The following is a 14,984-nucleotide window of genomic DNA, read 5'->3' on the forward strand; positions in this document are numbered from 1 at the left end:
CGCGCGTCAGCGTATGCCAGCCACTGTGGTGGGCACTGGGCGGCCTCTATAGCCACACTATATTGTTTCAGTTTTGAGAGCGCTATATCCAGCGCGAAACCGTGCGTTGGCGTGCTTTTATAAGGGTGACATTAAAACAATCATGCATTTCTAGGGCGACATTTCTAACATTTAGGTCTCTGCCGAAATGCCACGATGGTATACGTTTTTATGGGGTGACATCCCCGAATATGAGTTTGTCGGAGGTGACTTTACGATTGTATTTCTGTCATCCTAGAAAACGTGCATTCTCACCCATCAAAAGGACACCATGGACCAAAATCACCCTACTAGCAAAGCACTTTTTAGTAGTGTCGCCCTATAAAAAACCTCACCACATTGAAATCGCCCCACGTAGATTTCACTTTGGCCGGGTGTCGCCCCAAAATCTACACTTTGACCCTTCTAGATTTTGAGAAATTTGTCGTAAAAATTTGTACTGCCCAAAAAGAGTTTCAGGAAGCCTCCAATCAAAACAGAACTCTTCATGCTCTGAAAAGAAATTCAAAATTTACGCAGCCGTCGGTACCACGAGGCTCATTTAGTCCATGCTTGACTTGTCTTACTTCAAATAGTGCGGCCTAGTGTCTACACGACCGGCAATTTGCCTCATATGAGGTCACCCTTGACCTCATATGAGGTCAAATGCTCTACAGTAAAATTTAAACAAAATTTAAGATTTTTGCAAGTATAGAACAAAAGGAGTACAATTTTTACGAAGTAGAACTTTGAACGACTATAAAGACAACTATAAACGACTAGTTAGTAACTGAAAAGCCAGCTCAGTGGTCTGCAAGGATCGCTGAGTCTTGGAGGCTGGGGTTCAACTCCTCGCTGAGCACTTTAGTGGTCGAAAAATCCCTTCGGGGATCTCGATGGTTCTTGTTCGTGACCTGCAGCCCAGGACGCTTTATAACGCCCACTCGAACATGAGATTGAATACGGTGACATCTCATAAAGGGGCATTCCGACACGGCTGCAGGTCTTCCAAGCAAGTCTTTAGACGCAGGATAGAACCATAGGGTGCAAAAGGAGTTTTTTATCTCTTTTTGCTCTATTTTACTCAAATGCTGACCCATGTAGTCAGTTTTAAAGGCCTAGAACGCTTTAAGCACTAATAGTACTTACCTTTGTAAGTAAGATCGTGACGTTCGTCGACATGTTTCTTAAAACAGTCACGCCCAGTCTGGTGATGACAAAGGTATACTTCTTTGTCAAAATATGCCTTGCAGGCTGAGCAAATAAACTTTGACTTTTTTGTACCTTTGCAAATATTGCATCTGGATTGATAAAGAGCACAAGTCTCTTCGCCGGATGTGCTTTTACGCTTGCGAGTGGTTGGAGTTAGGTGAGTACCAATTCCACTGCCAAACCCAACATCTTCATCTTCAACAGCACTGTCTGATTCTCGCTGACGTAACGATATACGATCATACTTGTTATCAATCAACTGGTCAGCAAGCTCACAATAAAACTGATTTGGAGACATCTTAGAACCATCTTCTTTTGCACCTGCATACAGTTTCCATGCATCCACAATGCAAATGGCCAATAAAGAAGTGTTGACACGCATAGACCACTCCTTGACTTCGAACTTCTTTTCCAAGCCGAGATCATCCTGACCAGATCTGTTGTGGCGGTCAATCTGAGAGCAAGTTTCATAATACTGCTCACAGACTGAGAGAATACGGATAGACAATTCCTCTTTTCTTGTCACGCCATGACGTGTACGCCATCTCTCGTGGTGGATTGGAGTTCCTTCGTTGGATGTTCCGACAGAACTAATAAAGTATCTGCGGTCTCGGTCCACCCACATCACTGCCATGAGATGAGGCCCGGCCACCGGCTTCGAAACTAGTGTGACGTGCTCTCCCTTTTCAGCAATCTCCAGATGAGATAGATATTTCATCGGATATTTCTTAGTAGATGTCTTCACCACACCTGTGAATCTAAGACCTTTCTCATAAAGTGATTCAGCCGTGTGGACAGAAGCAAAGTACGAATCCGCGCAAACAACACGATTGGTGTGAAACCATGGCTGTAACAACCTCAAAGTCACTGCAGTTCCGTGTAAGTGGTCACTTTCAAAATCCTTTAAAGAAGTCTCCTCAGCTGAGACGACGTTCTCAATTCTTATTATGATTCCACTTTTTCCACATGCAGCAGTCTTCAACTCACAGCCATTCTCGGGTTTTCGGTCCATGGCCACATAATGAGGAAGACCGGTTCCAATCCAATCTCCTCCAAGTCCATACCAGCTTGACATACTCTCATCAACGCAGATGTTCTGTGATGGAATCACATGTGATGCTCTGTGATCATTGATTGCGACCATGAAGTCCCTGATCATACCCCATCTGTCATTTGAGTCAGCTGGAAAGCTGAACGTGACATTCTGACGAAGCTCCTCGAATCTTCTGCGGGAGATGATTTTTCCGAATTGAGGTTGCGGGAGATATTTGCTGGTTTCCTGTGAGCTCCAAAGAGACCTTCTGGTGCTGAATTCAATCCGAGTCATAAGGATTAGCACCCCGAAAAACTTCAAAATTTCACCTCTTGTAGTCAAGCGAAGTCCCCTTGATTCCATTGCATCGTTGGTGTAGGAAACCATTAATGCCAAGTGCTCCTGTGGGAACATCCACATGAAGTAGTCCATGGGATGCATTTGAGATGGACTGTGACCACGAGATATAATCTCATCAATCGGTCCAATCACCTTCCATCTTCTCGGCGGTATCATACCATTTAAATGCATCGTGACTTCCTCACGCTTCCAGGACCGGCCGTGGACATTCATGAGGCCATCTCGGGAATCCATTTCGTCACTCTCAGAGATTCTCGTACTCGGGCTGAATGCTCCTTCCAGTGGCGTCACGCGGTCCTCTGTAGGCTCCAGTTGCGCATAATGTTCAGTTTCTTGATGGATATGATCTTCAAGACCGTCATCGATCAGGTCCATCACTTCACCAGCCTTGATGTTAGCTATGCGAAGCGTGACCTCCTTGACGCCATCTGATAATTCCCACTTAGCCCTGACTGAAGTGACACTGCGACCCTTCACTTTTGTCAGCTTTCATGCTAATGACAGTTCCCGTGACCAACTTGATCTTCCAGGAGGCTCCATACATGCGACGACATTTACTCTGAGCTGTGAGCAGTCTTGCACGAGTGTGGACGCGGTTACCTGCAATAATTCGAGGATCATTGACGCTCACCATTTTGAAGAAATTTTGGGAAGAGGGAGACGAAAGTGTTGATTAGGGAAGACTGAGATACGGAATTGAATGTTTTCTGGTTTGCCAACGTTTAGTACTCTAGTCGTAAGCTTTTCACTACAGTAGCGATAAATTTCTACAATTATTCGAATTGCAAAAGCCCGCCTAAAAACTGGCCTCATATGAGGCCATTTGTCACCTAGACACTAGTGCGATCTGGTACATGCTTGACCTTAAAGTCTTCAACGGAAAATATCCCAAGCACGACAACTCGAACACGCAAGATTGCTTCTAGGATTGAAAGAGATGGCACTCCGCAGTGAACAGCCTATCTACGAGTCGTCCAGAGCACGTTGTGAAAGGGATTTAGTCAATGAGGTGCAGCTTCTTACCTTTGATGTAACTCAACAATACGTTTTGCTTGTGGCAAATGGTCCTGATGAATGGAGGCTTCCGGGATTTATTTCTTCCGACGTAGGTGACAGCTCGATAGTGAAGGTGCGCAGCGCTGCCAAGACGGTCATTGGTATCGAATTTCCGCTCATTATTCTTCGACATTGTTACTCTGAGGAGTTGTCCGTTGAAAGGGAAAGTGATGGTCTTTCAGCTAGTATGGTCCGCGCTATTCTTGTTGCTCAATGCCATGAGAAATCTCAACGAGTGCCTTCTGGATGCAGTTGGGTGGCCATCACCAATGATCACAGAGCGGGTGTTGTCCATGTGTCGCACTCGGAGAAAGGAGCGGAGCAAGCCATTCGGCGAGAACTGGAACAGACCATAGCCAACGTTTCGCCGCCTAGACGAGTGCCTTGGGCGTCTATGGGATGGTATCCTGAAACGCTTCGAAAGGTGCGCGAAATATTGCATGGGCACAATCTGCATGTGATGGGTGAATTGGTTCAGATCCGTGCGTCATCCAGAGGAGCCGTGCTAAGGATCAAGACGAATGAGAGCGATTACTACTTAAAATGCAGTACATCCACGTCGAACGATGCTGGAGTCACGTCAATAATGTCTCGCGTTGCTCCAGATCTTGTCGCCAAGCCGTTGTTCGCAGATGTGGAACGTCGTCAAATGATCCTTGTGGACCACGGTGACGAGACTGGCTTCTGTGGATTGGATGGTGAAGGGCGTAAGCAGTTCGTAAGAGATCTGGCGCGTCTGCACCGCGCAAGCGCAAAAGTGTTACCGGATTTGTTGAAGGCCGGTCTACCAAGTTATTCACCGCTGTGGATGCGTGAGAACTTGAACTCACTTTTTCAGTGTAAGGAGCTTTTGTCCGTGCTAGAAACGGAACAAATACAGAAGCTGTCGAGCCTCAAGGTGAAGCTGCAAAATGATCTGACGGAACTTGTTGATTGGGAAATGCCTATTTGTTTGGTACACAATGACACGAGCGACGGGAACCTAATCAGGAAGAACGCCGATGAGGGTCCGGGGGTCCGGTTTTTCGACTTTGACAGTTCTTTTGCGGGCCATCCTTTGTTTGATGTTGACTGGTGCAGCCGGGAAACCCTAGAGGTCTATGCACAAGAAATGGACATAGCTGACATTGACGGATTGTTTAGGTTGAACAGGAAAGTATTCTTCAATCTTGCGCCGCTCGTGCAAGCATATAGATACTTGGACATGGCTAGGGAAGCGGAAGACGGTGCTCCCCGGGAAGACGCCCTTCACTGGCTAGGGCGCAGTGTTCGTACCTTGCTGTGGTGACCGAAGACGGTAATGGTGACGACATATTTTTGGGCTGAGTTAACGTGTACGACGGTGCAGGCTGGGACGAGGCGCTCTGCAGGTGGCATCAGCTGTATGCGCTTCGTAAGGAGTCGGAAAGAAAGTGTGAAAGTTTTGGCGGGAGCATCATTGTCAGGACGACAGTAAAGGAGCCATGAAAATGTTCAGTTCGTGTTTTGCATGCATCACCCGGCTTCATGAAACGCCAGTCCATCTTTGACAACGAGGCGTACGCACACTGCACTGCGGTTGCCGCATTCGTACCAGACGGAGCACAAGGAGGGGGCTCGTTGACAGGACTCGCGTACAGGGGGAGCAGTGTTGGCATGAGTGCGGACGGAAGACATGTGATGTCTGCACCCTGGGACGAGACTGTGTGTGCGTGGGACGTGGATAGAGGGATCACACTTCGTAGCGGGTGGGCAGAGGGCTGGCAAGACATCACGGGTCGAATTCTGAGGACCGCAGACACGGGCACTGTCTCATATACAGGATAAACATCGCATATAACTCTACGCAAGGGAAGAGTTGCATGAAGGCGAGAGGACGAGTTCTGAGGCTGTCCTGGGTCAATTGGATACTACAGTAGACTCATAGATATGGCACGATCACGCGATTGTACTTGCAAAAGGCCGACCTGCGAGTCCAAATGGCTGTAACGGTGAAGAGGCCGAGTGGGGCGTCGGAGGTCCTGTCGAGACGCGCTTTCCTGGACCCACGAGGGGCGAATTCGACGTCACCCTAGCGTCGCCGACGTCACTGGTACAAAACGAGAACATGCGGGGATCTCGTGTTGAGCGCGATCCAGCGAGCCCTTGGGAGCAGTCACGGACGCTGCCACGCCACGAGAGTCGCTTCGGTAATACTGGACACGCCGTACTCGCCCAGGAAGAGGGCTCCTGTCTATAACGTACGACGCACGGACCGGCAGTCTTTGAAGAAACAGGCAGGCCTTGGTACAATATCCGTCGAAAGATGCGATTTAACGCACAGTCGTGGCCGCACGCCTTGTCGCTCCTGACCATCACGCACACTCTCGCCTGTGCCCCGCGCCGCCCCATCCGTGACGACCCACTGACCTCCGCCAATTCTGTGTTAAGGCCACGGCCGCAGCCGGGTGCTGCCGTTCTTGCCGGGAATTGCCCGCTGCGTCCCTTTGCAATTCCTCTACCCCCATACAGCGGGGGCATCGCCGGGTGTCCAACTGATCTTTGTCGTCAATCGATGTATCTAGTGTGAGCGTGAATAAGTGCTGCGGCAAGCTCTGAGGATCGTACCCCTGTCGCAGAGTTTGTGCAAGTGGGGCTAACGCAGTGGTTTCCCGGCAGTCCCACGGGAGCTCTCGTGTCCGCATGCCAGCAATGTATCCCACTAACCCTCCGCCAATTGGCTGTTCCCAACCAAGGAGCTCTTGGTGGAGTGAGGTGGAGTGAGGTCAGCTTGAACACGTCGACATCCATCCGTGCTCTATCACCCCCACCACCGACACAAGCGCATCCGCACCGTCGCCGCCGCCCCACCGCCTTTACGACCGCCCCCCTCCCCCTTTCCCTCCTCCCCGCCCTTGCGCCCAAGCTCCCGCAGTTGCCTCTCCTGTCGCTCCTCCAGCCGCTCCTCCTCGTCCCCTTTCCCGCTTGCCCGCACACCCTTCCTCCTCGCCGTCCTGGAAGCAGCCGGCAGCCTTCGCCCTGCACGCGCGTGCCTACAACGTCTCGCACCACCTCTTCTCGCTTCTCACGGCGGGCGTCAACACCCAGTCCTCCTCGCGCGTCTTCACGCCCGCGGCCTGCGTCGTCGCGCGCGCCCACGTCTTCCCGCCGCACGCCGCGCACGCCACGCGCGCGGATTGCTTCGTCCCGCGCGCTGCCCTCGCCGACGGCGCCCCCGTCTCGCCGCTGCTGCTGCATGACCACGCCCTGCGCGACGCCCAGGTCCACCCGGCGCGCCGCAACGGCGAGCTCTTCGAGCTGCTCCCCGGCGATGTCCACCCCGTCAAGGACGAGGGCAGCTCACGCTGTACGAGCCCGCCTTGCGCGCGCACATGCGTGAGGGCGGCGGCCCGGGCGTGGTCCACGTGCGCTCGCACGTGAAATGAGCAGACGCGGCCCTGGATACGCCCACCGGCGGGCGGTGGGAGCTGTGCTTGGTGACTGCTATGTAATTTGTGTACACACAAACGGCAAAACTGGTTGAGGCTCGACCATGAACAAGGCAAATGTGTAAATACACGAAGCGCATTTTTGGCGGGAGTGAGAGCGACAAAGCAGTATAGCAGCCTCCCCCAACAAGCGCATCTCTGTCTGCCGCATTCCCGCCTCCAACATCCTCCATCCTCCATCCTCCAGCCCCATCCTCCAGCTCCCATCCTCCAGCTCTCGCCAGCATCGCGCGCTCTCAGAAAAAACCCCAGTAACATCCTAGCAAGAAAGAACGATATATTTTACAACAACATAAAGCCCCTACCTCTCCTCTCGCTATCCCGACCAACAAGCGTGCCTCGCGCGCAAGCCACACAAAAACGGCACACGGGAGCAGAGTCGAGCCGTTGACGACGACGCGCACGCGTGCGCGTCGGGCGGGGGTGGGGCCGACGGCGGGAAGGCGGGCGGCTCGCGCGGCACGGGCTCGGGGACGTGGAAGAGGCGCAGAAGCATGCCCTCTATGTGGAACGGGCCCGCGGCCTCGAGGAAGAAGTGCATTGTGATGGCGGGGACGGCCGTGACGGCGGGGACGGCAACGGGGACGGCGGCGTCCTTGTGGCGGCCGCCGAAGACGTAGGCGGCGACGGAGCCCTCGGCGACGTCGCGCTCGACGCCGCCGCGGGCGTGGACCTCGGTGAAGCCCTTGCGGAAGTGGACAGGGACGCCCGGGACGAAGGCACATGTGGCAAACCACCAGCGGGACACGAGGGAGGCGGCGAGCGAAGAGAGGGTGGCGGCGGAAAGCGCGTGTTGGGTGGGGGCGATGCTGAAATGACGGCGCGAGAGCGAGGCCCAGATGGCCGGGTCCGCGGCGGCGGCCGCGGTGGTGGTGCACAGCTGGGAGAAGAGGGTGGTTTGGGCGGGGGTCATGCGGTGGAGAATGTGGAGGAGGACATTGTGCGGACATTGTGCGGAAGGTGAGGCAGCGCCTGCGATTACTTCTTTGGCGGAGGAGCAACAGCAGCAGCGCAGATGGGGGAGGCATGTCTGCTCAGGCATGTCCCAGGCGGCTTTCGCGTTTCGTCCGGAGAGCCCCCACGTCCTCACTGACACTGATCACAGCAATTAACCTGGGCCAACTTAATTCTGAAGCCCCTTTTTCAGGTCTATAACCATATTTAACATGGTCCGGATTAATTGTGAACCCAGATTAATATATGGTCAAATCAGACATGTTTCAGTTTATTTGTGAACCACTGGATTAACCTTGATTTCTAACATTGCTGACAAGTATTCAAGAAACTACGGCTCTACTTCTTGCCCACTGAAATGGACACGATGCTTGGATATTATTGTCTGCAGCTCAGAAAAGAACTGCTTCTCCTCCCAAAGACCATATCGAGGCGGCGACATGCGTTCTCGCCCTTTTTGAACTCTAAAGGCGACTTATCATAAGACTGTTTCCTCCAGGTCAAAACCAATAATAACCTGGTCCAGTTTATTTCTGAACCCAGGTTAATATATAGACCAAGGTTAATTGCTGTGATCAGGTGTGAGTAGGAGCAAAACTACTGCTCGTCAGTCAGGGGAGCAACTTGTGCGCTGTCGACATGCGCACACGTTTCAGGAGCGAAACGGTACCACTCCAGAAAAGTATTATTTGGTAGAAAGGGCTAATTTGGTGATTCAGTTCTCGTTGCTCTCACTGTACGAAAGCATGCCACTGAGGTAAGCGCAGTGCGGATAATCGGTGCAGTCATTCATCGCTGGACTCCAGGGAAACGCTCCGGGGCCTGGAGCATTCACTACGTCTACAGTTCCCTGCAATGTTGCCTCATCGCCTCTCCCCGTCCCGCCAACAAAAATGGCGGGCACAAAACTCCGTTAAAGGCCAAACAGTAGTATTCGATCCACGATCAAACACCTTCTCGTCCTGTTCACGAGACAGGTCTCCAGTTACGCACAATCCATGTCCCCTCCGATGTCGATTGGAATGCGTCATCAGGCAGCGCGTGCCAAGCAAATGGACAGACAGGACGCAATGGCCAAAGACCGACGGTAAAGAGCAGTAAATTTACTGAAGTGTGACCAATGGACTATAGGTTTCTTAAACGGTTTGAAAAAGATCGTATTCGTAAGTAAGTGCTACGAGGAGCCCAACAAAAGCCTTTATCGAGTTGTAGCGCATCCGCAGTACAACGACAGAATGACGAAATTGTCTTCGAAAAGCTGAAGGAAATTGTCAACAACGAAAAGTCCGCTGCACTTGCCATAAAAGCGGCAGAGATGCTCCTCAAAAGTTATGATAGCGATAAAAAGATCGTCATGAGTGCAAGTGCTCCCAGGCTACAAGGACCGAAAGCACAGTATCACAGGGGCAGAAAAGAAACGATTCAGCAGGGGACGCCTGCAATGTATCTGACATTTGGCGATTTTGTTGCACGCAGGAAGCAGGAAAAACTTGAGGAAGATCGGCTACAGCGACAAAAGGCGGAGGAGAAGGCTAACCGGCACAGAGAAAGAGAACTGCAGTAGGAACAGAAGTCAGAAGCGAAAAAGCTGAGGGAACAAAAAAGGTTGGAACGAATGAAAAGTGGCAAGGCCTTAAAGCCTGTCAACTCAACCAAGAAGCGGGCACGATCAACTCCGGTCCCAACGGCGCACGAAGACCCCTCCCCAATGTGTTTCAACTCCTCATCATTCCCCATCAATGTTGCCGCGTCTGCGTTACTTGGTCTCTCTGGTGCCAGTGAAATTACCAAATAGACCTTTTTCCAAAAAGCTGCGTATTGCCGCACCAATAAAAGAAAATTCGGGGTTTCTCTGATTCAGTAAGGCTACAGATTCTGTATCTCCTCCCAGTTGGTTAGCAAACGCGGAGCATCCATCACCACCAGTCTGACCTCATTTGGGCAAGTGGAAGTAGTTTTTAAGTTAATTTAAAAGGGAGATTTTGCGTTTAGTGGGGCGATCGTGGTCTTTTTGTGGCAAAAAGGGGGTGAAATCGCTTTTCTCGTAGTGTTGAGGGGGTGACGAGGTCAAATTTGCTGAGGCACCCATCCGATTGAGAAATATTTTTAGGGATTGTATGGGTGACATCATCTTCAACATGGGGGTGACATAAAATAATTTGGTTGTTCGTGAGGGCCGACAGAATCTGAACAAAGTGGACAGTGCTATAAATTGTACTAAATGACAGGCGAAATCGGATACTAAGGCGTTACTAAAAGAGCGGCTACTAGGCTACTCTGCAGTATCCCCATACAGCTGTTTCAGAGAGCAGTCCTTCACTGTGTGATCTGCCATCCGAGACAAAGTCCAGGAGTACACACGCTTCTTCTTCGCAGCAGGGCCATCATCCTAGACGACAATCCCCCGCTCTCTCCTTTACCGAAACCATCCCCACGACCATCCTCCACCATATTCCCAACCCCTTCCAAGTTACCCTTTCCGACGGTATGCCGTATTGTGTTACCGCCGCATCCTCCCCTACCGCAAGTCCTTGTCCGACGTAACGTCTTCTTCGGAATCAATTTCCAAGCACCCGGCCACCTCTCTGTCTTTCTCTAAATTCCTTCCTGCCTCACTCTCAAGATCATCTCCTCCATCTTCAAATTGTACTCCGTCGATGCATTCTTCCATTCTCTCCACGTTTGCGAACACCCCTGAATTTTCGCCATCCTTGCTGACATTTTCCTCGTCCATTTTGTCCGCGCTGCTCTCGCGAGAAGGATCGTCTGCTGTGCTGCAAAATCGGGAGAAAAGACGACGGGATGGTGGTGGAGTTATACATTTCTCCACCTCGTCCACATCACCGTTACGTTCACCGTTGGACATACTATCTTCATCCTCTCCATCCTTGTCAGTACCATCATTTTCAAGCACCGCTCGCAAGTGAGAAGCTATTTTTCTCTCTTTTTTCTCCCTTTTCTCTCTGTCCATTCCTTCTGCAGCTGCGCAGCCCTTGCTCTTTCTTCTCTCTCGTTTTGCAGTTGGGCGGCCCTAGCTGCCTCTTCGCTCTCTTTGCAATTGCTTCCAGGCTCTCGCCTGCCTCTCCAGTACAGCGTCTTCCTCGCTGTCGCTGCAAACGTTTGACGCGCCCTTCGAAGCCTTGTCGTGCTCTTCATTGTTCGAGCATTCTCTTTGGCGTTGAGTCTCCCTGACATTGTCTTGTTTCTCTTGCGCAGCGCGTTCCATTTTGTCGAGAGAGAGCTCTCTTTCGGAAGAGGTTTTGCTAAACGCGATGAATGCCGGCAGTAACACGACCTTACCACACTGAATACCCTCATCGATTTCTATGTACCGAAATTCGCTCTCCGCCTGCTTCATGGAACGCGTGAGTACTTTCATACGCCTGTCCGCACAGCGTGGTTGACCTGCCCGCACTTTGTCGGGGTGGACGAGAACGGCAAGACGCTTGTACTGTTTCTTCATTTCACGCAATGTTGCGTTGCGCACAGATACGCAAAAAACGTCCATGAGGGGTGTCACACCTTCTTCCACAGTGGCAAGGTGACGGATACCCTGGGCCATGGTCTGAGGCAATAAGCGGATTTTGAAAAGTCGAAACGTGCTCCTGCCGCTTTGTGCAGCGCATTGGTACATTTAACTCCCCCTTCGCTGGACACGGAGTAACCTAACAAACGTGATGCTGTGGCGTATTGTGGAGGTTGAGACAGTCGATAAGGAGGCCACATCGGCGTGGCCGATCACGAGATTAATTGTCCCTACAGTATCCGTATTCTATAAATGTTGAGTTTAAAAGCTCGATTACTTGCCATTTTGGATTACTACACGGGCGAAGAATTCCAATTGTGTTGTTTGGGACGGGTGACCAAAGGCGACATTTCAGTGGTCGGGTCTAACATACTACTGATATTCTTCCCTTCGCCCCCCTTATGCAACAAATTCGCGCAGTTCAACCCCTCAGCACTACAAGAAAAGCCATTTCACCCCCTTTTTGCCACAAAAAAGACCACGATCGCCCCACTAAACGCAGCATTAACTCAATTTAAAAAAGATGTTCCCAAATTATACTTTCCTAGAGTGGTACCTTTTATAATTAATTTTTTGATATCTGTCCGAAATTTCCCTTTTGTGGAAGGTACTACACAATGTAGCACATTTCTAGATTTTGAGAAATGTGTCATGAAAATGTGTACAGCGAAAAAAAGAGTTTCAGGAAGCCTCCAATGGAGGCTTCCTGAAACTCTTTTTGAATCAACACAGAACTCTTCATGCTCTGAAAGAGATTCAAAATTTACGCAACCGTCTGTACCACGAGGCTCATTTAGTCCATGCTTGACTTGTCCTACTTCAAATGGTGCGGTCTAGTGCGGTCTGGTACATGCTTGACCTTAAAGTCTTCAACGGAAAATATCCCAAGGACGACAACTCGAACACGCAAGATTGCTTCTAGGATTGAAAGAGATGGCACTCCGCAGCGAACAGCCTATCTACGAGTCGTCCAGAGCACGTTGTGAAAGGGATTTAGTCAATGAGGTGCAGCTTCTTACCTTTGATGTGACTCATCGATACGTTTTGCTTGTGGCAAGTGGTCCTGATGAATGGAGGCTTCCGGGATTTATTTCTTCCGACGTAAGTGACAGCTCGATAGTGAAGGTGCGCAGCGCTGCCAAGACGGTCATTGGTATCGAATTTCCGCTCATTATTCTTCGACATTGTTACTCTGAGGAGTTGTCCGTTGAAAGGGACGATCTTTCAGCTAGTATGGTCCGCGCTATTCTTGTTGCTCAGTGCCATGAGAAATCTCAACGAGTACCTCCTGGATGCAGTTGGGTGGCCATCACCAATGATCACAGAGCGGGTGTCGTCCATGTGTCGCACTCAGAGAAAGGAGCGGAGCAAGCCATTCGGCGAGAACTGGAACAGACCATAGCCAACGTTTCGCCGCCTAGACGAGTGCCTTGGGCGTCTATGGGATGGTATCCTGAAACGCTTCGAAAGGTGCGCGAAATATTGCATGGACACAATCTGCATGTGATGGGTGAATTGGTTCAGATCCGTGCGTCATCCAGAGGAGCCGTGCTAAGGATCAAGACGAATGAGAGCGATTACTACTTAAAATGCAGTACATCCACGTCCAACGATGCTGGAGTCACGTCAATAATGTCTCGCGTTGCTCCAGATCTTGTCGCCAAGCCGTTGTTCGCAGATGTGGAACGTCGTCAAATGATCCTTGTGGACCATGGTGACGAGACTGGCTTCTGTGGATTGGATGGTGAAGGACGGAAGCAGTTCGTAAGAGATCTGGCGCGTCTGCACCGCGCAAGCGCAAAAGTGTTGCCCGGTTTGTTGAAGGCCGGTCTACCATGTTATTCACCGCTATGGATGCGTGAGAACTTGAACTCACTTTTTCAGTGTAAGGAGCTTTTGTCCGTGCTAGAAACGGAACAAAGACAGAAGCTGTCGAGCATCAAGGTGAAGCTGCAAGATGTTCTGACGGAACTTGTTGATTGGGAAATGCCTAATTGTTTGATACACAATGACACAAGCGACGGGAACCTAATCAGGAAGAACGCCGATGAGGGTCCGGGGGTCCGGTTTTTCGACTTTGACAGCTCTTTTGCGGGCCATCCTTTGTTTGATGTTGACTGGTGCAACCGGGAAACCCTAGAAGTCTATGCACAGGAAATGGACATAGCTGACATTGACGGATTGTATAGGTTGAAGAGGAAAGTATTCTTCAATCTTGGGTGGCTCGTGCAAGCATATAGATACTTGGATATGGCTAGGGAAGCGGAAGACGGTGCTCCCCGGGAAGATGCCCTTCACTGGCTAGGGGGCAGTTTTCGTCGCTTGCTGCGGTGACCGAAGAAGGAAATGGTGACGACATATTTTTGGGCTGAGTTAACGTGTACGACGGTGCAGGCTGGGACGAGGCGCTCTGCAGGTGGCATCAGCTGTATGCGCTTCGTAAGGAGTCGGAAGGAAAGTATGAAAGTTTTGGCGGGAGCATCATCGTCAGGACGACAGTAAAGGAGCCATGAAAATCTTCAGTTCGTGCTTGCATGTATCACCCGGCTTCATGAAACGCCGGTCCATCTTTGACAACGAGGCGTACGCACACTGCACTGCGGTTGCCGCATTCGTACCAGACGGAGCACAAGTAAAACTCGCGTACAGGGGGAGCAGTGTTGGCATGAGTGCGGACGGAAGACATGTGATGTCTGCACCCTGGGACGAGACTATGAGTGTGTGGGACGTGGATAGAGGGATCACACTTCGTAGCGGGTGGGCAGAGGGCTGGCAAGACATCACGGATCGAATTATGTGGACCGCAGACATGGGCACTGTCTCATATACAGGATAAACATCGCATATAACTCTACGCAAGGGAAGAGTTGCGTGAAAGCGAGAGGACGAGTTCTGAGGCTGTCCTGGGTCAATTGGATACTACAGTAGACTCACTGATATGGCGCGATCATGCAGTTGTAGTTACAGTGGTGGGTAATGTGATTGTTTCTATGAAGATAGTGGTCTAAATTGCGAAAAGACATCAAAGGCATGTCGAAGAATGCTCGCGTCGAGACAGAAGTATCAGGAATATACAAGTGGGCTCCGTGGCGCGCGTTGCGCGCCGCAAGTGGGGAGGAATGCGAAAGGGTCTGAATGTAATAAGGTTTTTGAAATGACAGTTTCAATATAAAAAATGGAATAGAGTAGAAAAGTGGGAAGTCATGCAAAAGGGATTTGATTTAATAAAGGGGAGTGGTAAAAGCACGGGGTGGTTGAAAAAAACGTAAAGTAGCTTTATTTAAACTCTATCGGTAAAGTCCCTCTACGAAAGGACTTCAGGGAACACTACGTTGCGGGTAGTTTCATCTGCTTCCGA

At 50.7% G+C, this 14,984-nt stretch overlaps 4 protein-coding genes across 4 annotated transcripts; all 4 read left to right on the forward strand.

Moving 5' to 3' along the window:
* The first annotated feature begins 3,560 nt into the window (after positions 1-3,560).
* Positions 3,561-4,967, forward strand: CHC_T00006387001 (hypothetical protein). The gene has a single exon (XM_005718746.1). The coding sequence runs from the start codon at positions 3,561-3,563 to the stop codon at positions 4,965-4,967; it is 1,407 nt and encodes a 468-aa protein (XP_005718803.1).
* A 7,459-nt stretch (positions 4,968-12,426) lies between these two features.
* Positions 12,427-12,612, forward strand: CHC_T00006388001 (hypothetical protein). Its single transcript, XM_005718747.1, has one exon. The coding sequence runs from the start codon at positions 12,427-12,429 to the stop codon at positions 12,610-12,612; it is 186 nt and encodes a 61-aa protein (XP_005718804.1).
* Positions 12,613-12,859: 247 nt separating this feature from the next.
* CHC_T00006389001 (hypothetical protein) lies at positions 12,860-13,960 on the forward strand. Its single transcript, XM_005718748.1, has one exon. It carries the CDS (start codon positions 12,860-12,862, stop codon positions 13,958-13,960), a length of 1,101 nt encoding a protein of 366 aa, XP_005718805.1.
* A 217-nt stretch (positions 13,961-14,177) lies between these two features.
* Positions 14,178-14,462, forward strand: CHC_T00006390001 (hypothetical protein). Its single transcript, XM_005718749.1, has one exon. It carries the CDS (start codon positions 14,178-14,180, stop codon positions 14,460-14,462), a length of 285 nt encoding a protein of 94 aa, XP_005718806.1.
* The last annotated feature ends 522 nt before the right edge of the window (positions 14,463-14,984 follow it).

The sequence above is a fragment of the Chondrus crispus genome, genomic scaffold, assembly GCF_000350225.1.
Source record: "Chondrus crispus Stackhouse genomic scaffold, scaffold_40, whole genome shotgun sequence".
In the NCBI taxonomy this organism is placed as follows: Eukaryota; Rhodophyta; class Florideophyceae; order Gigartinales; family Gigartinaceae; genus Chondrus; species Chondrus crispus.